The 23,096-nt window shown below is 35.8% G+C and overlaps 3 protein-coding genes across 8 annotated transcripts in view; 1 reads left to right on the top strand and 2 right to left on the bottom strand.

The window, feature by feature from the left end:
* The window catches only part of LOC101886607 (uncharacterized), a 98,793-nt gene that overhangs the window by 24,003 nt on the left and 51,694 nt on the right, over positions 1–23,096 (top strand). The window contains exon 3 of one of the 6 annotated variants that reach the window (XM_073926737.1): positions 22,550–22,681. The exons of the other annotated variants lie outside the window; for them this stretch is intronic. The gene's annotated coding sequence lies outside the window, so the exon portion shown is untranslated. The remainder of the gene's footprint in view (positions 1–22,549; positions 22,682–23,096) is intronic. 6 annotated transcript variants of the gene reach the window in all.
* rpz (rapunzel) lies at positions 902–22,987 on the bottom strand. The gene is given in 3 exon segments (NM_001145238.1): positions 902–1,739; positions 18,223–18,285; positions 22,944–22,987. A coding segment is annotated over 1 exon segment (684 nt). The 5' UTR covers positions 1,711–1,739; positions 18,223–18,285; positions 22,944–22,987; the 3' UTR covers positions 902–1,026.
* Positions 8,780–14,224, bottom strand: rpz2 (rapunzel 2). The gene is given in 2 exon segments (NM_001145241.1): positions 8,780–9,836; positions 14,142–14,224. A coding segment is annotated over 1 exon segment (678 nt). The 5' UTR covers positions 9,794–9,836; positions 14,142–14,224; the 3' UTR covers positions 8,780–9,115.

Here is a 23,096-nt window from a genome sequence, read left to right as displayed (position 1 = left end):
TGTTACCAGTTTGTCCAGTTAGCTCGCTATGGACGTCGGCGGACTTGAGACGCAGAGAGGAATTGACCACAACGATGAAGTTCAAATCTGGCGAAAGACGGTTTCAGAAATCGGGTGAGACAAAAACACAAGCTAAAAAATATAATCAAGTAAATAACAGTGAGAATGTGATAAAATCTCAAAACTTGATAAAAGTCAGGAAAGGCTTTTTCTTTTTCTAAATTACTTTTTAAAACTGTTGGTTGGATTTAGGGAAATGGGTGGGCGGGTCAATCGGTGCTTTTAAAAACACTATTGGTTGGGTTTAGGGAAGGAGGAGGCTGGGTCAGTCGAACAATTAGTCAGTCGACAGCAGCCTCTGGTGGATTTATGCGAGAACAGCAGGTGCGAATGGCATTTGTGATAGAAATCTGAGATCTGAAAAGGCATACACAGCGGCCTCTGGTGGATTCGCGAAAACAAATTAGCTCCTGGGAAGCATTTGGTGCTCTCCAGAAATGTATGCAGGGCTACGTTTTCAGAATGAGCATGGGTTGAATCGCTTTCTACAGTGTATTATTGGTCTTCATACAAAGAAAGTCAGCGTTCACCAGATTCTAACATTCTTTAAAATATCTTCTTTAAAATCTCATAATGGGTGAGTAAATGAGGACATTTTCATTTTCGGTTAAACTCTCCGCTTATAAAAAATATTTAATATACTTTATTCAGGATTCGAGTTGCTCATCATGCAGTGAAGCTTAAAAAAATGATGTGCCTCATCTTATGAATTTATGTTTATATAACACGATCAGCAGGTTAGTCTAAAATATGTGTGTAATGTACTGTTAAAAAGGCGTAAAGAAATGTGATTGTGTGATTCGACAAAACAAACCCATGTTTACAAGGAAAAAGATGGCATCACAGTGTGTGAGAGAGAAAGCGTCAGCATGATCTGCAGTCATCGGGAGGATAATGCTGCATTAGACACTGCAGATCAATGAAGTCTATTAGAGGAAAAAGGCAATAAAGAGCGTCGTTTGTGCATCACTTGCAACTCCTGAGCACCTCCTGCATTTTCTCCTGCACATTCCTCATGTTTTCCTCCCACTCCTCATTTCGAGACTCCAGATCATCTCCCAGGATGCCGTAGTAGCCCATGAGAGCGATGAAACCGATGCAGAAGAGGTACGCCAGTCGAGTGCAGAGGTTTTCCATGACACGGTGATCTCCTTGTGAGTGCTTCATGTACACATCTAATATTGGCTGACTGAAGAGCTTGCGCTTCCCCATCACACCGTCGTAAAGCGTGTACATGTTCTGGTCGTCTTTATCATTGATGAAGCTCTCCACGAAATCCTCCTTCTTGCGTTGGAGATGCTCCGGCTTTGCCTCCATGATCTCCATGAACTTGCGGAACTGATGGCGGATGTTTTCCTCCACTTCGTGGTACTGTCTGTCCACAGTTTCCTTCCGTATTTGAAGCAGGGCTTGGCGGTTTTGCTGTGAAATTTCATCCAGAGCTCGATTGACGCTGCCGAACTCTCGCTTGAGTTTCTGGAGGTCTTCATCGTCCACGTGGTGTAGAACCACACGGATGAGAGATCCAGCCACACCGAAGATGGGATTGACCACCGCTGCTGCTGAGGAGATGGTGGCCACACATTCTAGCACCTTCACCAGACCCCGCTTCAGCTTCTCGGGGTCATCGAATAATTCATTGTCGGCCATTGTGTCCGGTGGAAGATCTGATGGTTCACCTGAAGAGGGAAACAGACCACAATCTTAAACAGAATTTCTGTTGAAAATATAAAGTATCAGTGCTACTGAATCATTTAGGGTTCAGTACAAGTTAAGCTTTTAATCAGCATTTCTCATCTCATTTTCTTTCCGAAAAAATTTTTTGTTTTAAATAATGTGTCAAAGCAAGCAAATTCCTCAAAAAAAAAAAAAAAAACTGTCCAGGGGTGCGTTTCCCAGACAACGACATAACTCACAGCTGAATTATCATAGTACGATAGTGACGAGTGTTTCCCAAATCCATCGTATCTCTGTCGCAGATCCATCGTTTGAACCACGTTAGTTATAACAAAAAACATCCATAATGATGCTCTAAATGGGGTGGAGTAACTACTACTTTAGAGAAGAACCCCATAATATCTTTGTGCAAATTATATTGTTTTACACGCACACGCCTTTAAAATAATATCCAATATTAGTTTAGCTAAAAACATGCACTCACTTTCCATATTAATTGAAATATATGTAAACGGCACATACAGGGCCTGTGTTTCCTTTACTAATATTATTGAGAATATTCCATAGTCTATTCTAAAACATAAATAACCACTCAGCTAACATGTATTAAAATCTCATATATAAATCATGTAAATCGTTAGGCTAACGGTTGTAAATTACAATAGGCTATATATTAAGAAAATAAAAAATGTCTAATGTGAAACATTGCGATGGACGATGCCACAGCTGGTGGAGGAGACGAGCGTTCGGTTGGAGTTCACTGTAGTGCATACATTTTCATTGTTTTCACTGCAAAATCCTCACTGCCTGCACGGATTTAGGAGACATTTATGCAGAACGCATCTTTGCACCTAAAAATGCCAAACGCAGCACTGAGGAACAGATCAACAGTTGTTATGTGACCTTGCTGAAGTAAAAAAACCCTGCAATGCTTGCCCCGCCTTTGTGCTCTTCTTATTGGCTCACTGTTCTTGAACTGAACGCGAATGATTAGTTAATATCAGCTGCAATCACTCAGTCAATACCTTCTGCCATCAGATGACTGGAGCTACAACCATGAAAATGTAAAGCGCTGAAAATGAGTGAATGAAAATAACACTGACAGATTTACCTACAGTTACTAATATTGGCACATCTTATTAGTGATCATGTGCTAAATGTTAATCCACCATTTACACTTTTTCCAAAAGTGGATAAAAGACTTCCAGTGTTTCAAGTCCACTATGACAATGACTAAAGATTGACCACATTTCTAGAACTGCTCGATCGTGCAGATTTGCACTCTATGACATCAGAAAGATCCGACCCTTCTTATCTGAACATGCAGCTCAACTCCTTGTTCAAGCTCTTGTTCTCTCCAAAAAGGATTACTGCAACTCTCTACTAGCTGGGCTTCCAGCTAACTCTATCAAGCCTCTTCAACTGCTCCAGAACGCAGCAGCACGAGTGGTCTTCAATGAACCTAAACGAGCACATGTCACTCCGCTGCTAGTCCGTTTGCACTGGCTGCCAGTTGCTGCTCGCATCAAATTCAAAGCTCTAATATTTGCCTACAAAGTGACTTCTCCTTGCTCCTTCTTATCTGCTCTCACTTCTGCAGATCTATGTGCCCTCCAGAAACTTGCGTTCTGTGAATGAACGTCGCCTCGTGGTTCCATCCCAAAGAGGGAAGAAATCACTTTCGCGAACGCTCACGCTCAATCTGCCCAGTTGGTGGAATGAACTCCCTAACTGCATCAGAACAGCAGAGTCACTCGCTACTTTCAAGAAACGACTAAAAACTCAACTATTTAGTCTCCACTTCCCTTCCTAATCGCCTCTCTGGATATCACACTAACTGTACCCAAAAAAAAAAAAAGTACTAATACTTTTCTTCTTAGACTTTACAGACCTGAAACTTGCCTATAGCACTTATTCATTGTTGCTCTTATAGTTGTGTAAATTGCTTCCTTGTCCTCATTTGTAAGTCGCTTTGGATAAAAGCGTCTGCTAAATGACTAAATGTAAATGACTAAATGTAAAGCTATTCACTGTAAAGTCTGTGGGACAGGGTTTGCAGGTAACAGATTTTGCCACTGAATCTACACATTTTAAGCGTGAGAGGTGCTGTGTAATCCTTTATTTAATCCTCCCGAAGCTGTCAGCCGTGCAAGCGGCAGCGATATGTAATATTTCACACAGCTCATGAAAAGACCATTATTGCTATTAAGATGACATGCAAATAATCAGTTATATTTCAATATAAATATGGGGCGGGGCAATGGATCGCAATGCTGGCTCAGTATTGTATACCTGTCAACCCTCCCGTTTTTCCAGGGATTCTCCCGTATTTTACAGTTCTATCCCGCTATCATCCCGTAAAGGTATTTTCCCATATTTCTCCCGTATTTTCAGTCTTTCTCTAAACAGCCGAGCCTCCCTATACGCAACCCATACCGCCGAACCACCAGGGGTCGCCCCATGCTCTAAAACGTGAGTCTTTTGTGCTTTCGCTTTGTTTAGGAATGAAAACACTTATAAATAAATATTAAAAATGGTGCGATTCCATTTCCTATTGATTACAGGTGCCGTTGCCCATCCTATACAATCCTCAAAACAGTCATAAAATGGTGCATGACTGTCAGCTGACGCGCTCCATAGTGATAAACAGATGCTGTTTCCCGAACGGATTCTGTACACGAGATTTGAAGCGGAGAGAAAGTCTGGCTTTTGGGTGCGTGTTTAAACAGACATACACACATAATTAATAGTAATAATAACATATAAGGATGTCGATCTTGGTGGTTTATTTTCCAAACACAGCTAATTTCGTCTTAAATGAGCATAAAATGTAAGGAAAGCAGTCGAATGCTTTCATTATAACGTTAGATGTGTGCATTTTTAAAGTGACACCTCTTATTTAATGTAATTTAAAAAAATCTTAATAAATGAGAGATTCATTCGTTGCTCTTCAATCAGAATGTATAAGTTATACAGTGTAGAAAACGGCTAATGAGATTTGATAGCTTGATTCTTTGTCATTATAATAACTATTAATTTTAATAAGCTGAACTGTTTGCTAATGTATTTGCTGCTATATATTTATTTTTCTTTTGGTAATAATAATTTAAAAACATATTACTGACTATTTAATTGTTTATTTACAATGAAACAGCTCCAAATGAACATATTTAGTAATTTGGGGATTTTTTTTAGGGGGGGTGGGGGGATCCCTTAATATGGTGGGCATATCCCTTATTTTCACATCCCAATGTTGACAGGTATGGTATTGTGAAGTTTGTCGGCCATCGGCGATGGACGATAGCATTGTCTATCCGTACAACCCTAATGATCGATCAAATTTTCCCAGGTCAAGGTTTTCAATTATTTTCCCAGTCATGTGACTTCGCTCTGTTAAGGCTGATTTATACTTCAGAGTTGAACACACGGGTGGTCGCATACTCACAAACCTCTCGAAAAATGTAACTACACGTCACATGTTTGCACTACATTGACGATATTTGGAAGCTGCGCCAGAGATGCCTTGAGACGGCATATTTTCTATATAAAACAATAAAATTATAATTTACATTAAAATATTTGTTTACAGAAGATGCAAGAAACACACTGTTTAAATTATTATTTACAGCATATGCAAGAGTTATTTTATTTAGAAGAGATGCTGCTTTTTTTCAACTTTTGAAAACATTAAAAAGTAAATAATTTTGTTACCAATTTAAGTTATTTATGTCACTTTTTTATATAAAAAATTGGCTGTTGGTTTTAGGCAACGTGTGTTTTAATATTAGCTGTTCAGCGTTGATAATAATAAATATTCATAGATAGTTGACATTGTGTGTTTCCTTCAATTATTTTAAAATCAAGTAATGCGCCTTTCATTTAAATCTATCGCTTGTAATATTTGAGTATATTTACTGTACAAACCTGTCCGTGAACTGTGAAGACAAAAAAATGTAAATAAAATAATCGTTCATTAATCGTAAATGAGTTAAAATGTTCATTTAATTGAGATTTAGATTTTAGGCCAAATTCCCCAGCCCTACATTAACATATGCTATATATTTTTGTTTTTACAAGCTTTTGAGACGTAACGTAAATTCCGTTTTTTTTTTTTTTATTTTTATAATAGGTCACCTATAGCTTTCATCATGAGCCACGGCTGCATTTAAAATGGCATAAATGTTTTCAAGGTGCACTGCAAAGGGAACGCAATTGTCAATTTGAAGATCGCAAAACCTGAAGTGTAAAAAATACTTTTAAAGCAAATTACAGCTCAGAGAGATGACTTTATTGCTTTTTTAATCATTACAAGTTGTGGCACAGTGGGTAGCTTGATTGCCTCACAGCAAGAAGGTCACTAGTTCGAGCCTCTGCTGGGTCTGTTGGCATTTCTGTGTGGAGTTTGCATGTTTTTCCCCCAGGTGCTCCGGTTTCCCCCACAAGTCTAAAGACAGCGCTACAGGTGAATTGAATGAAATAAATTGGCCGTAGTGTATGTGAGTGAACGGGAGTGTATGGGTGTTTCCCAGTGATGGGTTGCAGCTGGAAAGGCATCTGCTGCATAAAACATATGCTGGATAAGTTGGTGGTTCATTCCACTGTGGCAACCCCAGATTAATAAAGTGACCAAGCCGAAAAGATGAATGATTGAATGAATGAAGAAAATATTTGAGTGGAGTAAGAAAAATAATCTTGTTGTTTTGAGTTATGTATTTCTTTGACTCCACTGGCAGATAAATAATTAGTTTTAAACTAACCTTATTTTAATTCACTTAAGTAAATGTATCTAAATGTAGGAATATTAAGATATCTGTCAAAGATCAATCAAAGACAAAAAGACACCAAGCAAGGGTTTTAAATCAGAAGAAATGTTAACATGGAGATTTTTTAATCTAATGGCAAATTGTGTCTGTAAATGTTTACAGACTGGCCTCATTGACTTCCACTGTACAGTGTCTCTCTTTAACCTGAAAGAAGTACTGTAGATGTTAACTTACATTATGACACAAATGCTGATGATTGAGTTTAAATTGTTCTCAACCCAGAATTTTCCTTCACAAGTATTTTCACATGACCACAACATTGTGCCTTTGAAACGTTGACAGGTTTGCATTTAATGCAAATCAAAGCAATTTCCATATTCACCTCATTCACTCACAGACCTTAGTGTGCTCACATCATAAACTAAAGGGATAGTTCACGCAAAACTGAAAATTCTGTCATCATTTACTCACCATTTATTTGTTTTGAGTTAAACACAAAAGAAGATATTTTGGAAAATGCTAGACACCAGTGACCATTTCTTACTGTGGACATCAAAATAAGTTTTCAGATATTTTCAAAAGCTCTTTTTGTGTTCAACTGGAGAAATAAACTCAAATGTTTGGAACAACTTAGGAGGACAATAATATTCATTATTTTTGTTGTAAACTATCCCTTTAACAAATGCAACTTAATAAACTTTGCTAAATTAAATTTGTTCCTAATTGTAAATTGCTTTGAATAGAAGCTTCAGCTAAATGCATAAGTATAATGTTATATCAGTGCTTCCCACGCATACATAGGCAGGCCGCACAGGTATATTTACGGCCACCCAAGTATATTTAGTGACACATTTTTTACCATTATTATCATCATGCTTTTGCACTATTTTGTATAACCAAACATCCGTGATCGAAGAACGATCCTCTCGTTTACCTGTTTTGTTCTGTGCGTGAAAACTGTCAATACTCCTAGAGACAGTTTCACATGCTCTGCAGAGACCCACACAGACGCGCCTTTTTGGCACTTAAGAAATTTGTCCAGCTGCGATTCTAGGTCTCCTAAAAAGTCTGGGGTTTAGCTTTTGCTTTCTAAAGCTGTCTTTATTTGTATTCGTTTTTGCATTACCTTTTTACTTAAGCCTACTTTCGCTTGGCTTCACAGCTGACTGCGCACACACTGCGTCCCGAGAGCGAGAGAAACATTCAATAATTCATTCTTGAATCTAATCGACTCAGAAAAACTTTATTATATGCTTGAAGAGGACGAAGTGAATGATCTAAACTGGCTGCAAAATATATGTACAGTACCCCATTAGTAATGGTTAATCAATGCATCTGCCATATTTAAATAATCTACACATTTTAATCTTGTAATTATAATAATTTTTAGAGATATTATCTGTTTTTAATTCCTTTTTATGTCATTTATTTCTCATTTGCTGTAAATTGTATTAATTTGATGATGTCATTAGGCTATTTTAAATAGGCTATTTTATATACATATTCAAAATGCTTTGGCATTCAAGTTTGCTTTGAACTTGAAAGTGAGTGAGAGATGCAGATTTTACCTGTCAGTAGGTGCTTAACCTCCTAGAGCTTAGTGGCCACATATGTGGAAAGCACATTTTAGCTCTTAAGTGGATATTTAAAATACTTTCAATGTTTTATATTTTGTTACAGACATACAGTGTCATCCTGCAACTGTTTTGCAGTATATGAAATGTCCCAAACACAATTTTTAACGGTCCAAAATGGGACAAAAATGTTGTTTTTACTCTCTGATAGCCAAAACATGTTAAAAATATATGTGTGTGTTATAAATGCATACAAAACAGTCAGGAAAAAGTGTTTTATGTAAATTCGGACCACAAGTCTACATATATTGACCTAATTTTTCTCTAAAAGTACATCTTATTAAAAGATGATACTTAGGTTTTATTCTAATTAGGTTCCAATAAGCCCAAATAGCAAAGATAAACTAAAAGTGTATGTAAATAAACATCTTGTGCCTTTTTAAGAGAGTATAAGAGAAATAATGGATTTATTTTTTATATCAAGTGTTTTTTTTACTTTAACCTATTAAAAAGAAAGTGTATAAGCGTCATAAAAATTTACATAAAATTATTAGTAAAAATTAAATTATATTTTGTTTGTTGCATAAAGTTAACTATTTATGTAAAGTGGGTAAATGGTGTTTTAATCCAGCTACCACAGCAAGTATTTTCCAAACCTCTGGGAAGCACTTGATATACACAAAAAAAGACCAACTGCCATAATATGAGAGGAAAATATATTCATTTATTGTGCATAAACAAACACAAGCAAACAATTAAATAATAATAAAAAATAACTCGTAGCACAAAGGCTCAAAACATAGGAATGCTCGTCTTACAACATATTCAGTCACAACAATGACCAAAAAACATGCTTAACATGTTTCTTAATATATAAATTTGCTGCGATATACAGATTTAACAGCTTTAAACTATGTAAAAGTCCATTGCTAAGCAGAGAGTGAACTATTTTACACCCCTTACTATTGACTTCCCCTTCCCAATTCAAGATTGCTTTAACCGTTCAGCATGTGAAATCGAATTAATCTCATGGAGTTCATGTCAGTTTTCCTCAGTGCACTGATCCAGAACTTCCATCATCTTTGCTTGAATCTCGAGCACCCTCGGACACCATTTGTCTCTCACTTCATCCTCATCGTCTTCGCTGACCGCATAGTACGCCATCAGTGCCATAAGACCGATATAAAACAAGTGAGTGATATGAGAGCACCTGGCCTCCATCACCTTTTTGTTCCTTTGGCAGTTTTCGAGATACACCTGCAATATGGGCCTCCCAAACAGCGCGACCCCCTTGACGCCACGATAATACTCAGTCAAGCTCAGATCCATCCCATCCTTCTCGTAGATCTTCTCAAACTCCTTCATATGACGTTCTGAGTTCTCAGGGTCTTTTCGGACGTTTTCCAGCATGGCGTTAAAAGCATTGTATTGATGCTTGATGACTTCCTCATGCTTGCCGTAAGTCTCGTTGATTTCGTCAATGCGAATCTGCCGAAGGGTTTGCTTGTTCTTCTCAGAGATGATTTCCAGTTTATCGTGGATCTCCTGGAAGTCTTTTTTCGCCTCTTGGTTTTCTTCGACAAGGCCATTTCTGACGACAGCAACCACTGAAGTCACGATCCCAAAGAGAGGGTTTATGGAGGTGGCGAATGAGGAGACTTTCTCCACGTAGAACAGCACTTTGGCCGCAGTCGCTTTGATCTGCTGATTGTCTGCCATAGATGGATCTTTGGTTCTTCAAGAGGTTTAATCTCGCTTGATTCTGAAATTAAAAGGAAATGTTTTCTTAATTCATTTCTCATATACATTATAGACCACTATGCTTTTGCAAAACTCCTGTGCTGAATAGCTGAATAGCATACACTGTAGGAAATATCAGTAAATTATCAGTTTTCCATATTTTGTGATTAATGCTTTAATTTTTTTGTTATTTCATGTTTATTTATGCTTTAGAATTGCATTTTGGGACCTTGATCTTTCTTCCAAATGAATTTAACCTTAAAAAAAGTTTGAAAAAGTGACTTATATTAACATTTTTGATAGTTTAAAGTGATATCTCGTCTGGGTTGGTGTTGTATATTAGGCTACAAAAACCTTGTAATAAGCTGCCAGTGCATATTCTGGTATTTTACTAACTTCTCTACATATTATTTCCTATCCATTATATTATTTGAAATGACTAATGTCAATAAAAGTCACTTTGTTAAACTCTAGAGTTGAATTTTCAAAATCAAAAGCTGACAGACCAGAGATCAACATCCCATAATGCAATAAATGGTAAGACTTTTTGGTCCCAATTGCACATTTTGTTGACTAAAAGTTGCATTGCAACTACATGCCAATTACTTCTCATTTGAGTATTAGTAGTAGACTGTCTGCTTAATATCTGCTGATACTACTCCTTCAACAGACATTTAACTGACTATCAGTAACTTTGCAAGTACATGTGAACTTACACTAACCCCAACCTAACAGTCTACTTATACTGTAATGAGAATTAGTTGGCATGTAGATGCAATGCAACTAAGAATCAACAAAATGTTAAAGGGACCACCAAAATAAAATAATACCCCGTAAATGAATTGAAAACACTTAATAATAATAATGATAATAATAATAATGTCTGTGAACATTAAATCAAAAATTATTATTTAAACATAAATTCTGCATGCTTTTGAGAATTAAAGTCATCGTTTCATTTATTACAAAAGTAACTAAATGCATAATGTTTGTAGTGTTTTCAGCATTTGTTGACACTAAATAGGAACATGTCAGAATGGGGAACGTTTTATTGTTTAATTTTAGAAAAATTAACATGCACATGCGGAAATTGTATAGTATGTGACAAATATATTACCATTTTGCACTACAATTTATTCTGATTAAAAATAATAATAATATTAATAACTAGTTATTATTAGTTTTAATTATTATAATAAATGTATTATTGTACAATTGTTCATTCAGCTTTAAATTTTAATAGGGAAAATGCAAGTGAAAAACTTATTTCATAGGGTTGATAAAAATGTAACTAAATAAATTACTGGTAAATTAAAAAGTTTTAAACTTTAATTAATTGGACATGTTTTTTGATGATAAAATATTTGTAACCATTATTAAAATAGCAGTTTTTACTCTGAAAATAGCTTTTAAATTTGAGGAATAATTACAAAGAAAAAGAAAGTAAAACACAGAATTAAACGATTGTTAATAATAATATTGTTGAGTAAATATTATTTTCTTGAATATTTTAATAAAATTAGTGTAATTTCTGTGCTTTGTAACCTTAAGTGTGTAACATTGCATACTTTATTTCACAGTGCATTTTTTTATACGGAAACTAGACATGCAATGTCAAAACAAAGCAATGCACTAGGACATTTCCTTCTCTGCTCGAGTATAAATTAATACTAAACTTGTATACTAGGGCTGCATGATATTAGAAAAATCTGACATTGTGATATTTTGTTTTGCTGCAATATATATTGCGATGTTTATCAAATTATTTAAATAGCTCTATTTGGAAAGATTTCATTGAAATTATAATAAATAACAAGCAAAAATAAATAAATAAGTTCAAGTATAAATTAATTCTAATCCAGTATACGGAATACAGTTGAAGCCAGAAGTTTACATACACTCTAAAAAAAGGAACATAAGCATTTTTTTAATGTCTGATGATAAATAATAATAAACGTTTATTATTTTAGGTCCCTTGGGATTAGCTAAATGATTTACATTTGCTAAATGCCAGAATAAGGAGAGAATTATTATTATTTTTTGATTAAATTTTTTTTTTAATTTCTAGACAGTCAAAAGTTTACACACATTTATTTGGTATTTTTTTTAGCTTTGCTTTTTAACTGTATAACTTTGGTCAAATGTTTTGGGTATCCTTCCACAAGCTTCTCACAATAGTTTGAAGGAATTTTGGCCCATTCCTCCTGACAGAATTGGTGTAACTGAGTCAGATTTGTAGGCTGTCTTGCTCGCACAAGCTTTTTCAACTCTACTCACAAATTTTCTATAGGATTGAGGTCAGGGCTTTTTGATGGCCACTCCAAAACATTCACTTTGTTGTCCTTAAAGCACATTTTAACTAATTTGGCAGTATGCTTAGGGTCATGGTCTGTTTACAAGACCCCTTTGTGGCCAAGTTTTAATTTCCTGGCTGATGTCTTGAGACGTTGCTTCAGTATTTCTACATAATGTTCTTTCTTCATGATGCCATCCATGCTGTGAAGTGGACCAGTCCCTCCTGCAGCAAAACACCCCCACAACATGATGCTGCCCCCCCCATACTTCACAGTTGGGATGGTGTTCCTAGGCTTGTAAGCTTTCCCTTTGTCTTCCAAATGTAACACTGGTCATTATGGCCAAACAGTTCAATCTTTGTTCCATCAGACCACAGGACATGTCTCCAACAATTATTATCTTTCCCAGTGTAATTTAGCAAACTTTAATCTGGCTTTTTTGTTGATTCTGGCTTGTTGATTTTTACATGTTGTCACACAAGGAAGCAGTGTGTTTGAGGGTTTCCTTAAATACTATTCTACAGCTGTGCCTCCAATTAACTCAAATGTTGTTAATTAGCCAATCAGAAACTTTCAAAACCTTGACACCATCATCTGAGCTTTTTCAGCGGCATAATAATATTATTGTATGTAAACTTGACATTCAAGAAAAGTTAACAATTTTCAAAAAATATCTCTCTCATTATTCTGCTATTGAGCATAATAGAAACAAATGTGATAATCCTAACTTACCTAAAAGAGAAAAAGTTTAATCACATTAACATCTGACCTTTTTTTTTTTTAAATGGTTGTGTGCCATTTTTATACAGTGTATGTAAACTTCTGGTTTCAACTGTATTTCTATACGCGTAGGCACAGTTTTAAGGAATAGCCAAGCCAAGAAAGGCTTTTCAATATTTTTTTCTATATTTTTCAAGTGCCTTGGACTGATTTTTGCTGTTTATTTTGATAAACCCTAGCCCAAAGAGCACCGACACATTATTTAAGGTACCCCTGAGCACTTTTTGTTTGATTTTAGATGCATTTTTCTGTATTTTAGCTTAAGATTTCACTCAATACTGAAAACAATCAAATACTTGAATGCAAATCAAAGATGATTATTTTAGGGTTGCATTATTTTAACGTTTATATAAATACACTTTACAGTATTACGCTGTTTACTTAGCAACATACGTCAGTCTTTATTGGAATCAACCGAGTGATTCATCTACTTTTATTTGATTTGCTGCAAAATGCAACTCTTTGCAGTTCAATGACCATTAGATTTTACCTTATGTTTACCTTACTCGTGGGTTTTGATAGTTTGCAGTTCAATGACTGTTAGATTCTACCTTATGTCCTAAATTATCTATTTTCTGTGACTGTAAGAGGTTGCTGTCCAGTTCTGAATCCGTATTTGGAGCTGTAGTATATTCCGTCTTTTCCTGATAAGTAATAATTAAACATTTACACTAGAAAATATAATAATAATAATAATAATAATATATTAAAAAGGTATTTTAAAATTAAGAAAATATAAGACGTACCATAACATTTAACGCCTTTACACACACTTTTTGCACTTTCAGAAAGGACACACACAGGAAATACTAACCCAAAACAATTAGATTAGATTATGGATTATTTAATACACACATATCTAAAACAGGTTTGCACAGTAGAACAAACTAAACTAGTATTTCTACAACTAAAACTGCTGATAAGCACGTTGGGCTTGACAGACCCATTAAACCACACCACATGGCACAATGAATGATGTCATACTTGTGGTTTAACATATCTTTCCTCACAACAAACTAAAATACTTTTTAAAAGCAAAAGTTTTCTCCTACAACACACAGTCAGTCATTGTCAGTTCACTGAAAAACTGATTTCTAGCCTGAATGACTGGCAGTTTGGCTAGTAAACATGCTAATCACATTAGCTAATAAGGAAGGTTAGACTAACAGCAATGCTAAGCAACGTAAAACCACAATATCATGTCATATACATGTCACAGGATGCACGTGAAGGTCCTAAGCTACTAATCTTACCTGTAAATGCGTCTGTAGCTGCTCTGTTCCTAATGGAGCTGCTGCTGTTTTTGAGCAAGCAGCCACCATTTCACTGTAGCTCTGAGAAACAGCCCCTCCCTCTCTCACATATAAGGGCAGGGTGTGGGAGTGACTCATACCAAAACAATGCTGATTGGCTTAGGAGGAGGAAAAAAAATGCATGCAGCTTTTCCGCAATCCCCATTCTGAAGCGCACACACACACACACACACACACACACACACACACACACACACACACAGACGCCCTGCATGGAAAATGGCTGCAATGGGTTCTGTAATGAGTGTCTTCTCTTATAGACAAGAATAAATGGGGCCGATGAGTAAATTAGAGATTGTCTGGGTGAAAGAAATAATAAGAGGAAATTCCGACAGAGACTATAGTCTAATAATATTAATGTATAGTGTATGAGTCAGCAATATTGTTTGTTGGTTTGGAAAAAATATACTTTGATATGCATAACAAATGCAGAATGGATTGTAAAACAATTCTTACAGTTGACCACATTCAGCTCGTGTCTCATGAATGAGACTGCGTGTGTGTAAAAATTCAGGAAGCAGGTATGTCCTGTCGTGGTTTGTCTGGTTAAGTGAGAAAAAAAAAACATTGAAGCTTAAACAAAGGGTGAATATTCGCTGAAAGGAATAGTATGGCAAGCCATTTTAACATTTAATCTATAAACCACTGTATATTAGTATCTTTTTTTTTTATTCTATGAGTACCTATTTTTTCGATACTGGTATATTTTCTATCTATTTATTTAATACTAATGCATATTCTTTAGCTACTAGCACATAAAAAAAGATACGGGTATACTAGTACTAGCTGGTGGACCAACCTGGTTTTAGAGGGGTTTTGGCCATTTCCAGGCTGGTTTCCAGCTATTTCCAGCCTGGTCTTAGCTGGTCAGGCTGGGAGATGACCAGCTAAAACCAGCTTGACCAGCCTAACCAGGCTGGGAGCCCAGTCAAAACCAGCTGTGTCCAGCTTAAACCTGGCTGGTCAAGCTGGTTTTAGTTGGTTTTAGCTGGTCATTTTCCAGCCTGACCAGCTAAAAACAGGCTGAAAATGGCTGTAAACCAGCCTGGAAATGGCCAAAACCCCTCTGAAACCAGGCTGGTCAACCAGCAAAAACCAGCCAACCAGCTTAGGCTGGTTTAAGCTGGATTTTTCAGCAGGGTGAATCTACCCAGCAGGCACAGGATGTCAACATGAAGTAAGATTGACGTTGTAGCCCAACCTCGTGGGGACTTTTAATTTTGTTTGGACTAATAAATCGGGTCTACATCAGAACCCAATGTCAGGCCGACATCAATGTCCAACCTAAAATCAACCCAATATCACTGTCTAATGATGTTATAGCTTGACATTGTGTTGATGTTAACACTATGACGTCTATCAGACGTTGGATTTTGGTTGCAATACCTGACAAATAAATGTCAGGATTTGTCATCAATAAGACGCTGGTTTAAGATGTCGACTTGACGTTGGATTTTGGATAGACCTAAATCTAACCTCATATTAACGTCTCATGATGTTTTGTACCTACTGCGTACTAGCAACTTAATAGGTACTAGATACTAGTACCTATTAAACAGACAATAGTTTATAGTATACTTCATTACATACTTTTAATTATTAGATACTACTCATTCATTAGCTACTTATTTCAATAGTTACTTAGCCGTTAATTGGTTGTTGACTTTAATGGTTATCAGTCACAGAGATATCAGCTATTCACTTAGAAGTATTGAAAATAGTACATGTGTTTTTGTTCATACTTAATCATTTTATACTACTTATTAGTAGATACTAGAGGTGTAAGGGTATTTGTTTTCATCACAGTACGTGGGTAACGATTCGGTTCATGCACTTCCATAACAAAAACAGTCAGTAAAGTTGTGCAGTCACTAAAGTTAAGGCCTGTGCACACCGAGACATTTTTTGCTCGCGTTTTCCGTCAATGTTTAATGCCTTGGCAACTAAACAACGGGCGTTAATGTGATTGTGCACACCAACTCGCAAAACGGCAGGCGCAAAAGCGGCATTTTGAAAAAACTCATGCTCGTTTTTTTTGTTTTGACGCGCTGCATCAAAATCTTCTCCACCAATCATATCGGCACTTTTGCTCACGTGCACGGAGCTGCTGAAGTTACAGTAAACAGCACTTGGAGGCGCTCAAGCGTTGAACTGTCAGTGTGAGCGCACATTGAAGAAGATGTCCAGAGGCGATATGAACGTGGAGCTGCTTATTGCACTGGTGAACAATCATTTCTTCATCGCTAGAACTGAAGCTGCTGCTTGAACTATCCATGCTTGTTCGAGTCACCAGTAACTTTAACAACAAACGTGTGAACTTCCTCTCCTCCTGTTCTTGTGTTATAAGCGGGTGTCAGAAGCTTAAAGTTGTGTAGCGCCATCTAACGCCAAAAGAGTAGTTTTGCATACTCTTCAGCTTGACGCCAGTGAAAAGCGCTTTGGTTTGAATAATGAAAAACGTCTCGTAAAACGCTGACGATAAACGCAAACGAAAAGCGTCCCGGTGTGTAGGAGCCTTTAGGCAAAAAAAAAAAAAAAACCCACAGAACTGCAACAACTTAGGAGCAATTCACAAAGAACCTGCCTGCATTCAGAAGTGGTTCTGCCTGTCATTAAATTTGGTAAACAGAAGCTCACAACGTTTGCCCTACCTTTGAGTTTTTCCGATTGGTCCACTGCTTTGGGACTGACAGTAATTGACGCCACTGCATGTAAAAGTTTAATGTTTTATCTTGACATGCTGTCTAAAATGCATTAGGTTAAGTTCTAGGTTATTTATCAAAATCTAATTTTAGATTATGTTTTATCTTGACATGCTGTCTAAAATGCAGTACTCGTGTGTGAGGTACTGCAGAAGATGCGAGTGGACACACACCTCCATCAACCACGTTTACACTGGAAATATAAGACTCATCTCGTGCTCACACATGTCTGGGTCTTTCCTTATACACGTGCACGAGATTGAACATGAGTGTCCACTGCACCTGCTGTTAGAGTGTTAACATTTTCATTAAAAGACATTTTAGTTTTGAAGCTTATAAAGGGACTAAGCTTAAAATTAATGAATAAATGAATGAAGCTTACTGAATTTATGCACAATTACTGGTTTTCTGTTGTTAGGAGAGAGTTGGGCTCAACCTTTCATTCATTCATTCTTTCATTCATTTATTTATGTTCCTTCAGCTTAGTCCCTTATTAATCAGGGGTCGCCACAGCAGAATGAACCGCCAACTATTCCACCATATATTTTATGTAGCGGATGCCCTTCCAGCTGCAAACCAGTAACCATGCAACACTCATACACACTCATACACTACGGGCAATTTTTGCTAAAAAGCAAACACTGGGGATTTGTTATTATCCCTGTTGTACCGTATGCACATCAAACTGTCACCCCAAAACTAAAGTACGACTCCGTGTACGGTTACACCTCTAATACTCATTATATTATAGTTTTTATTTCACAGAAACTAGTATGTATTGTTTAGATGCTAGTATTTTAGGTAATTTTATTTAATGAATTATGTGCTTTTTTCTTTCTAATAAATACAAATACCTATTTAATGGATACTATTGGTTGATTATTATGTTATTTATTAAAATCAGATTTTAGATAATGACTTTTCTTCATAGATGTCAATGGCAGAAATCACTAATGAAATAAGTACTTGTATTTCATGAATATTAATTAGCGTTTTAAAAAAACAGGTACTGTTATCATGGAAACAGATACTAGTAGAGTTCATTGATGAAATGTTAAAACAGCTTGCCGTAGGAGAATCTGTCAGGCAACTGTGCGTGTCAGCTGCCATTTGAACAGCTGTATGAGAGTCAAGTTCATGACAGATGCGAGGTGTGAGCTGGGCTTTGTGGGTCTGTCTGTAAATGGAGCATTGGAGGATTTCTTTGAGTAGTGTGCATTGTGTATTTGGAGGAAAAGGTCACATTTCCAGTTTTGTTTAATAGAGAATTGGAGACATACTCAAGTCCAACCAGTTAAGACATGAAAATGAGCTCTTACGTTGCAGTGAAAACGATTGGATGGTCGAAATGAAGATCTTGTTTTTTTTTTCTTTTCAATCACCTGCAGAACAGAACAACAACAACCAAAAAACTTTGAGTGACATCAAAGCACAATCAGAAAGTTTTAGGTCAGTTATCACTTGAAATTTCAAGAATGATGAGTGAATGTCCTCACATGTTTGTTTGCTATCCTATAACAAGTTCTGAAGCATTTTGTTCTTCAATTAAAACAATTGTTGTAGTATTTATATGTAAATGGATTAAAGATGTCCAATTTTTGTGTCTGCATCAAATTAAAAGTGTTTTATATACATAAGAAACAGAAAATACATTGTATATGAGTAAATAATCTACTTTAATGTTCTGTGATATTTAATTGTGGGTGAAATAACATTCCTAACAGCTTAGATCAACAGCATGTTAAAGTTCTTCTGGTGAAAAAGATACAATATCAGTTTAACAGGTTATCAGTGTTTGACACATGAAAGAAAATGACTTCAAAGGAACATTATCATTTATCCTGAAAACCAGGTTATATATTTATAGGTTATGTATCTTGGCATGGCAAATTAAATGTCTAAACCGCTACTTCAAGCAAATAAACAGCAATACTCTTAAGTCAAAGTGCATTATGGTTATGTAAAATCAAATAAAAAATAAATAAATAAAATATTATTCTACAAAGGGATTGCTATAATTGTCAGTCATGTCAGCTTGTTGTTGTGGACTCCCAAAACCACATTATGAGCCTTTATAATCCATATTCATTTATTTTCTAAAGAATTAAAAAAAATCCCCTCTTCCCCATTTCCAACCAAAAAGACAGACATAAAATTAAAAGATACATCATTTTGGTGTAATATGATCATTACTGCAAGGCTTTATATGTGAACCAACAGTCTAACTGCAATATGTTTTAGGTTTTATATGCAAACTAGTCAATATACAAAGTTAGAGGTTTGATATTAAGAGACTAGATCATATATTGTGACCAACCAATCCTATTTTTGTTTTCTGTTTGCTATGATTTTACATGTCGTGAAACTAGTTAGCAGATGCAACACACTGTTATACTAGTTGTTGTATGCATTACACTGAAAAAAGTGTTGCATGCAGAACTGTTGCAAACAATTTATTTGTGTTGAATTTAAACAAACAAATTACGTTTATTAATGTTTAACTTAATTTGTTTGTTTAAATTCAACACAGATAAATTGTTTACAACCACCTTACGTAAAAAAAAATTGAGTAAATCCAACGAGTCCTCTCTGAATAATTTTTTTCAGTGTACCAAGAGATACCAGTTTCCCATTGTGTCTGGATCGAATTGAATATAAAAAGTGCTTTTATATACAGTTGAAGTGAGAACTATCAGGCCCCCTGTTTCTGTTTAAAGGAGAAAATATTTTATCAACACATTTCTAAACATAATAGTTTTAATAACTCATTTCTAATAACTGATTTTTTTTTATCTTTGCCATGATGACAGTAAATAATATTTGACTAGATATTTTTCAAGACACTTCTATACAGCTTAAAGTGACATTTAAAGGTTTAACTGGGTTAATTAGATTAACTAGGCAGGTTAGGCAAGTTATTGTATAATAATCGTTTGTTCTGTTGACTATCAAAATAAATAGCTTAAAGGGGCTAATCATTTTGTCCTTAAAATGGTGTTTAAAAAATTAAAAACTGCTTTTATTCTAGCTGAAATAAAACAAATAAGACTTTCTCCAGAAGAAAATCTATTATCAGACATACAGTTAACATTTCCTTGCTCTGTTAAACATCATTTGGGAAATATTTTAAAAAGGAAAAAAATTCAAAGGGGGGCTAATAATTCTGACTTTAACTGTACATAGAAAACCTATTGTGAGTAAACAATCTACATTAATCTTCAAAAAATATTTGTGAAAATGAAATCTGTGTAACATTCCACCTCTTTTCAGCTCGTAAAACTTTAAAAGTTCTTCTATTGAAAAAGGACAGTATCAGTTTAACAGGTTATGGGTGTTTATGACACATCAAAGAATGCGACTACTGAAGAACATTACAGCATAACAATTACGCTGAAGCATAAACCAGGTTATACAATAATTTTTTTATTAAACTCTTGGCATGGCATCTTAATGGGATAGTTAACCCAAAAAAATATTCTTTTATCTTTTCTTCAACCATTTACCTTTAGCAAACCTTTATAACTTCCTTTATTCTGTTGAACACAAAAAAAAGAAGATATTTTGAAAAATGTTGGAAACCTGCAACCATTCATTCATTTTCTTTTCGGCTTAGTCCCTTTATTAATCTGGGGTCACCACAGTGGAATAAACCGCCAACTTATCCAGCATATGTTTTACGCAGCGGATGCCCTTCTAGCTGCAACCCATCACTGGGAAACACCATACACTCTCATTCATTCACATTCATACACAATGGACAATTTAGCTCAACCTAATTCACCTATAGTGCATGTCTTTGGACTGTGGGGAAAACCAGAGCACCCGGAGGAAACCCACGCCAACACGGGGAGAACATGCAAACTCCACACAGAAATGCCAACTGACCCAGCCGAAACTCAAACCAGCAACCTTCTTGCAGCGAGGCGATTGTGATACCTACTGCGCCACCGTGATGCCTACTTGTAAGCATTGTAGGAAAAACAAATATGGATGTCAATGAATACAGGTTTTCGGCTTTCTTCAAAGCATCTTCTTTTGTGTTCAACAGAAGAAAGAAATCGAAGAAAGAAATATGTAAAGTAAATATTGAGTAAATATTCATCTTTGGGTGAACTATCCCTTTAATCTATTATTCCTTAACCAATTAACTAACACTCATAAGTGCATCATGCCCAAATAGTAATTTAATTGAATTGTTACTAAAAACACCTCAGCTTACAACTTATATATGAATTATTATATATGTCTTTATATATACATACTGTAAACTCCACACAAGCAACAGGTCAACGTAGTTAGGACTCAAGTGAACAACAACATAAACTTAACATTTACATTTGCAGGATGCAAAAGTGCTAAAGAGATAATGGTGTAGTAGTTCAGTAATTTAGAGAAGTGGGCTTCAGTTACACTGATGAAGATTCACTTAATAAGTAATGACTTATTGTGATAGTAATGACTTAATGTAATAGTAGCTATGCATCTGCCTTTAATGGTTAAAACTGTACTAAGAGCTTGAAGGACCAAATGTAGGGCTGAATCTCTGAATTAAAGAATGAGTGCACATGTTTACGTCTCATTCCCACTGGAGCCACAGCCCTTTATTCCCGTTCCATCCAAAGGGGGCAGTAATTTACTTTTTTTTTTTGGAGTTCTGATTAAATCAGCGGACAGTGACACAGTGAAAGGGTGTCATTGCCTCTGATGCCCCCAAGAGGACTAAAAATTAACTCTTTAAATGCTGTACACTTTTAGGATACAAATATAAACGTGAACTCAGATCCTTCACCTTTGTAGTCTTTAGGCATTTAACATGTCTAGTGCCACATCTCATGCAAAACAACACTTATTATACTAATTAAAGCTATTATTTAACTCTTATTTCTGTATTACATTTTAAAAATATGAATCTACATTTAAAATATAGAAATACTTCCCCCTTATTTTCAACAAAAAAAAGACATAATATCAAAAGATGCATCATTATGGTTTAATAAGATCATCACTGAAAGGGTTAATATGTAATCCACAACAAACAAAAGTGTAACTGATAAATTGTGTTGGTTTAATATGCATAAATAAATAATTAAATGCTGTGATATGCTTTAATTAGTCAATAAACTGTGTTAGTTAGCAACTAAATTACTTACTAATCAGAAACTAGTACATATTTTGCACTTAACTAGTCCTACTTGTCATGCCTAACTAGATAAACAGTTCATATTAGAGTGTTTACATGCCACAATCACTTAATTAAGACTAGAAGGTGATCTCTGGTTAAGGCTACATCTCTTCAGATGCATTATACTAACTATAGCTTTGATTGTTAATTACTTAATTGTCTAATATACATAATTTTCTAACATGTTAAATTGAAAAGAGTGTTATAAGCTTGAGTGCAGAGTAAACACAGAGTGCCGAGTGAGTCAGGAAGTAAGGCGTCCCAACAGCAGTCACTACTCTAAGGAGCGGCCATCTTTAAAGCTCTCCACCAGTGCACTCACAGAGGCTAATCTGTCAAAATTAGCTTTTAAACCCGCACAAATGCTCTCAAATATTTACATTTTCCATATTTACATAACATTTAAGTGTGATTTATTCCTCTGGGACCATCATTAACCTGCTTCCCCTCTTTCTTTTGTGCAGCTTTGCCTGTGTGTCAATTTAGCCACTTCCCTTGGATAAGCTGCCAGAAGATTAAGCCAGAACAATTGCAGACCATCTTTATCAAGCCAAAACACAACAATTAAACATCTTCCCTGTGTTTTCCCAACCAGTGTGAGTATTTTAGAGTCTCCAGCTTATTTGGAGAGGTTGACTTTTTCAGTCAGCTGCAGTTTGCCCGGTTATAGCTCCCCCTAGCAGCTCCCTCCATATTTCCTTGTTCATGCTAGCCTTGATATCTATTCTCACCCTATACAGACACCATGCCAAGACCTTTAAAAATCCATATACAGGCATGCATTAGGGCCAATATACATCCCAATGAGCCCATCCATCCATTAGTGGCCTGGCCATTGGAGAACACAGCTCTTCCTACCTCTTCAGATTGCTACCTCCTTCTCCAAAGTCCCAATCCCGACTGTACTTCTTCTTCCCAGCAAACACTGCAAAAGAGGCTCTTCCATTTTAGCTCAATATGGAGGGGTGTTCAAATTGGACTATACCATTTAAAATGGCCCTAAGATGGCTG

Source organism: Danio rerio, chromosome 16, assembly GCF_049306965.1.
Source record: "Danio rerio strain Tuebingen ecotype United States chromosome 16, GRCz12tu, whole genome shotgun sequence".
In the NCBI taxonomy this organism is placed as follows: Eukaryota; Metazoa; Chordata; class Actinopteri; order Cypriniformes; family Danionidae; genus Danio; species Danio rerio.
The sequence above is the reverse complement of the archived record's forward strand: the minus strand, read 5'-3'. Positions and strand labels throughout refer to the sequence as shown.